The 5,873-nt window shown below is 47.9% G+C and overlaps 1 protein-coding gene across 1 annotated transcript; it reads left to right on the top strand.

Moving 5' to 3' along the window:
* Positions 1-983: 983 nt before the first annotated feature.
* Positions 984-3,369, top strand: LOC149337409 (uncharacterized). The gene has a single exon (XM_089553425.1). It carries the CDS (start codon positions 1,306-1,308, stop codon positions 3,055-3,057), a length of 1,752 nt encoding a protein of 583 aa, XP_089409551.1. The 5' UTR covers positions 984-1,305; the 3' UTR covers positions 3,058-3,369.
* Positions 3,370-5,873: the final 2,504 nt, after the last annotated feature.

Raw genomic sequence — 5,873 nt, 5'->3', positions numbered from 1 at the left:
GCATTTATGAGTATAGGGTGTGGCCATTCTCACCTGGAGGAGGTGATGTCAGTTATGCAGGTCCCAGTCATGAGCAAAGGAGCATTTATGCGCCGGGAGGACTGTGTTGGAAAGGTAGGACGGTGTACCTACCATTGCAATATTTTTCTTGTATTTCAGAGTATTGGTTTTGGCACCTGCTCTCGTGTATTTGCATGATTTGCAAGCACCAACATATGTGGATTGGCCACGTCAAGGGGCAAAACATGCTTAGTATGGTCATAATGGCGAAGCATGAAGCGCAAAAAAAGACAGGGACATATTATGCTTAGTATTCTGTGCACACTTGGCTAGGTAGCTTTGCGTGTCTTACTAACTGTCCACTTATCTTGCAAAAGGTGCAAATGTAGTTTGTGTGTTTTCTCACTGGCAGTGTTCTTGGAAACTAATACCAGGCAGCAGTGTAGTAATTGTGGCTTTTTTTCAAATAGCAACAAAGAAAACTAAGCCTGAACTTGTGGAGAGGATTGGAAAATGTTAAACCCAAGCTTGTGTGCCACGCTAGCAGGAAGCACAACAAGAACACTATTCATTTTTCGGTCTTTTGTGCACTGTTATTTCATGTTTTACCTCATAACTGTGAGTACATAGGTGTCCACAGACATGACTGTGACATCACGGTGTGCATAAAGTTTAAGCACCTATGCAGCGGCATATTGCGAGTGACAAGGCAAAACTGCACACACCGTCATTGTCCACAGGGACAACACACACGGATTGGTCTTTGTGGAAGTCCACCACATGCAAAATGGGTGGTCAGGAAGCTCAGGGCTTGCAGCTATGCATCACACCCTCCCTTTTCAGCCTCTCTCATTGTCCTTATCTTTTGCACTTCAAAAGCATGAAGAACCAACCAGCATGCGCTCATACCCACGTTTGTGTGTTGTGATTCGTTGTGGGTGGTAATTTCTGTACTCATGTGGAGCAACCATTATGTTTTTCAGCATTGGAAGCATGTACTCATAGAGCATATGCTCAAAGCTGGCCAAGAGGAGCGAAGGTTGGCGGCTGAAGCAGGGGAGTTCTGTGAGGACCAGAGCACTCCACACATCACGGTGGTGGTTGACGGCGGCTGGTCACACAGAAGCCATGGCCACAGGTATTCAGCAAATTCTGGAGTTGCGGTAATCATTGGAGCACGCACGCAGAAGCTGCTTTACCTGGGTGTGAGGAACAAACTGCAGTACCTGTGAGTACTACAGAAGAGAACAGAAGCAGGTGAAAGAGCATGCGTGCTACAAAAACTGGAGTGCAAGCTCTGGTGCTATGGAGGCTGACATTATTGTGGAAGGGTTCAAAATGAGTACAGAGATGCATGGCCTGGAATACCGTACCTTCATAGGGGATGGTGATTCATCTGTCTACCATCAAATCAGCACGAAGGTAGACTACGGTCGTTTCATAAAGAAGAGCGAGTGTGCCAATCATGCAGTCAAATGTTATACCACTCGCCTCTACGGTGTTGTGAAAGAATGCAAAGGGAGTGCCAGCATCCTAAGTGGCCCTAGAATAAAACGCATCAAAAATGGTGCCCGCAAAGCAATCAGCCACTATGCCCGCACCCTGCGGGAGTTTCAGGGCTCCTCAGAGGAGAGGCAAGAGCTGATAAAGCGCAGCGCACAAGATCTGACTGCTGATCTCTTGAATGGGCCAAGTCATGTATTTGGCTGCCATGAGAAATGCAAAAGGTATTTTTGTGATGGAACGAAGAGTGAAAATTCCTGGGGGTGCATTCCTCAAATGCTGAAAGTCAAGATAATGACTGCAGCAAATATTATTGCTGACAAGGCTGCCCGCCTGGTGACAGGGGATACAAGCAACCTTGCAGAGAACTACATGTCTCTTGCTGCCAAGTTTTCAGGTGGCAAACAGATCAACCGGTGCCAAAAAGGCTCTTATGAGCATCGGTGCCAAGGTGCTGGACTGAGTTTTCAGCTTGGACCTCAGTGGCATGCCATAGCTGCTAAAGCTGCAACTAACAAGAGTCCAGCACCTGTCCTGAAAAAGTATGTAGCAAAAAAAAATGACGAACGAGTGCATAAAAGCCTGCAGAGGAAACGGCTCTTTGATGACTGTGGTCAGCAGAAGCCTAGACACAAAGATCCTATGGCCTGCGAATCTTTTCGTCACTATGGGCCTAACTGTGAACAGCCAGATATGCCACCTGAACAGTTCTCTGAAAAGACTAGAGAAATGCTTCAGTGTTTGCAAGTTGATCGCAAGCAGCAGGAGGAAATTGAAAACGCAACACGAGGTCAGGCTGATAATCCAGCCTGGCATGCTGAGAGGCAGCATCGCCTTACAGCATCATACTTCCATTCCGTTTGTACACGGAAGGACTCTACTCCATGTGACGTACTTGTCAAAAGCCTTGTGCACAGAAAGAGCTTCACTACAGCAGCCCTGGAACATGGGAGGCACCATGAGAAAGAAGCCTTGAGCTTGTATGAAACTTTGAAGCAAAATGAGGTGCAGCAGTGCGGGCTTTTTGTAGATATAGAGCATGGTTTTTTGGCTGCTTCACCTGATGGTCTGGTTGGTACTGATGGTATTGTGGAGGTCAAATGTCCGTACACAACAAAAGACCAGGACCCACTGGAAGCTGCTCGAAAGATCTGTGCGAAAACAGATAGCAGTACTGCTCCTACGCTTCCGCAGTCTCACCAATACTTTTATCAAATTCAGGGCCAGCTTCACATTACTGGGAGGTCGTACTGTGACTTTGTTGTGTACACCACAAAAGGAATTCATGTGCAGCAGCTGCTGCGAGATGATGAGTTCTGGAGGAACAAAATGAAGCAAAGTCTTATTCGATTCTACAGAGACTGCATTCTTCCAGAAATTATTGACCCCCGAACTACCCGCTCAATGGAAATCCGCCGACCAGAATGGAATAGACTTGCCATAGAGAAAAGCCAACTAAAAAAAAACAGCTTCTTCCAAACGGAAGAAAGAAGCGTGTGCCCAAAAGGAGTGAACTATGTATGTTTGAAGCAGAAAAGCAATGCCACTGTCTGAAAACAATCATGTCACTTCCCGTACGAGTAGTCGGTTCAACCAGCGAGAACTGTGTAACCACTACGATGACTATAAGTATGCACCTCTTTCTCATGGCACATCCTGCTTGACAAACAGTAGTCGGTTCAACCAGCCAGAACTGTGTCACCACTACAATGACTGTCAGAAGCACCTCTGTCTCGTGGCATATCCTCCTTGACAATCAGTAGTCGGTTCAACCAGCGAGAACTGTGTAACCACTACAATGACTGTCAGAAGCACCTCTATCTCATGGCACATCCCCCTTGACAATCAGTACCGTGTTTTGTGGTGTATAAGTCGTAGCCCCCTTCAGATGGCTGTTTATCCAAAAAACGTACATAAGCCGCACCGGTGTACAAGACGGACCTGTCCACTGGGGTCGTTGAGGATCACCTGTAAAAAAATTGCGCCGACAATTGTGGCAGCTCATATACAATCTAAAAACTAGATAGGACTTTTAAAAATGTTTATTGAGATACATACGGAAGGCACGCAAAGGCGCAGTCAAAAGTAAATAAAATGCACAAATGGAAAACTGCATCCATCATACCCTTATTTTGCGCGTCTGGCGCTCGTCATCGTCGGCTAAAATGTGTGCACGTTATGTTAGTGACACGGCGTAATAGCAGCACTGTATGGCCAAACACTGAAGATTGTCTGGTGTCACCATGCATGCGCTCCCTACTGGCTATACCAGAGGCCATGCACGGTAGTTGCTGACTCCTATCTAACTGGGCGAACCAATCTTTATACACACCGCAGCTAGCACCGGAAAAAATCATCGTACTGCATTATGAAAATGGCGTGCACTCCTTTTAGCTGCCGCCGCCGACTGCCGGATGCACAAGATAACAGTATGTTGGAGACAGTTATCCGCTCGCTCAAGAGACAGCGCGCACCGATATTTTCAAATCTCAAAATTGTAAGTTGCTGGGTTAAACATAACAAAGTGACATGGACTATAAGGGACGCGGTAGTGGTCGGCTCAGTTAGGCATCGCGCAGCACATCCATACCAGCACACAAGCACCTTTTCGGGAGCAGCTGGTGCGACCCGCATTTATTCCGTTTATAAGTCGCACCGACGAAAATTTCAGAAAGAAATGCGACCTGTACACCTGAAAATACAGTAGTCTGTCAAACAGCCCGAACTGTGCAACCACTATAATGACTGTCAGAATGCACCTCCATCTCATGGCACATTCCCTTGACAATCAGTAGTCGGTTCAACCAGCAAGAACTGCGTAACCACTACGATGACTGTCAGGACGCACCTCTGTCTCATGGCACATCCTGCTTCACAATCAGTAGTCGGTTCAACCAGCGAGAACTGCGTAACCACTACGATGACTCTCAGGACACACCTCTGTCTCATAGCACATCCTGCTTGACAATCAGTAGTCGGTTCAACCAGCGAGAACTGTGTAACCACTACGATGACTGGCAGGACGCACCTCTGTCTCATGGCACATCCTGCTTCACAGTCAGTAGTCGGTTCAACCAGGGAGAACTGTGTAACCACTACGATGACTGTCAGGACACACCTCTTTCTCACGGCACATCCTGCTTGACAATCAGTAGTCGGTTCAACCAGCGAGAACTGCGTAACCACTACGATGACTGTCAGAAACACCTCTATCTCATAGGTTGTCCTGTGTGATTAGCTCATGGTTGAGCAACTATGAACTATAAGTTATTGTAACCTATGTTGATATCTTTCTTGTGTTCCCATCACCAGCCAGGTCACATCCAGTGGAGGACCACAGCCAGTTGTGACCTCTATTCCTGTCCTGTTCAAATCACGGGGAGCCTAATTTTTATACGCACCACATCTAGCGCTGGAAAAAATGCTGGTACTGTATTTTGAAAATGGCATGCAACATGTCTGCACTCCCTGAAGACTTGCCGCTGCAGACCATCAGACCTCGCCTAGTCGTTTGCTCTTTTGCAACAATATAGTTTTTCTTTCCGCCCTCCTGTTATGGCCTCGTAGGTGAGTATATGTGAGGTAAAATCATTATAGAGGGTATTTTTGCTATAAACTTATCACTTGTTTCATACAAATGCTTGAAAGCTACACAGCCCTGCTTGAGTTGGGTGTTTTCCTTAGCTGAAAAGGCGCTGAAGCACATTTGTGGATGAATGCACTCTAAATATGCTTGTAATTGATTTTCAAATGTAACCGTTGAGATCCCTGCTATATGAAACATGAAACAGTGTGTTTTCATTTCTTTCCGCTTTATATTGTTACGTGGCCCGAAGTCTATGTCGGCACAAGGACGACCGGAGCACAGGGTCCAGATCACAGCTAGCCCCGAGCGGCAAGCGCGCACACACCGGGCACTTCCTCTGCGTCGTCTTCACGGAGATTATCCGTTGCATGGCCCCCCGGTCGGAAAAGCACCGTCTCGGTGCTCATCACGGCAGTGAGGGGGACTGCGAAACGTAGGGCTTGAGTCGAGAGACGTGCACAACATCGGTCTGATGCTGAGAGGACGTGGCACCGGGGAAGGCCGGAGCGATCTCGTAGGTGACTGCGGTGACTTGGCGCAGGACACGGTACGGGCCGACGTAGCGGGACAGAAGTTTTTCAGAGAGCCCCACGCGGCGAGATGGCGACCAAAGCAAGACGAGGGAGCCAGGGGTGAAGGAGACCACACGGTGACGGCGGTTGTAGAATTCCTGCTGAGAGGTCTGGGAAGCGAGGAGCCGGGAGCGTGCGAGTTGGCGAGCGTGGTCAGCGCGGGTAATGGCGTCGTGGGCGTAAGCAGACGGCGGAGCAGTAGAAGTGGGAAG

Source organism: Amblyomma mixtum, chromosome 7 (genome assembly GCF_055824585.1).
Source record: "Amblyomma mixtum isolate Tamu chromosome 7, ASM5582458v1, whole genome shotgun sequence".
NCBI classification, from domain to species: Eukaryota; Metazoa; Arthropoda; class Arachnida; order Ixodida; family Ixodidae; genus Amblyomma; species Amblyomma mixtum.
Note: the sequence above shows the minus strand (reverse complement) of the source record. Positions and strands in the feature narration are given on the sequence as shown.

Excerpts from the sequence above, each read along its gene's own strand:
- LOC149337409 (XM_089553425.1), top strand. The coding sequence starts at position 1,306 with ATGGAGGCTGACATTATTGTGGAAGGGTTCAAAATGAGTACAGAGATG.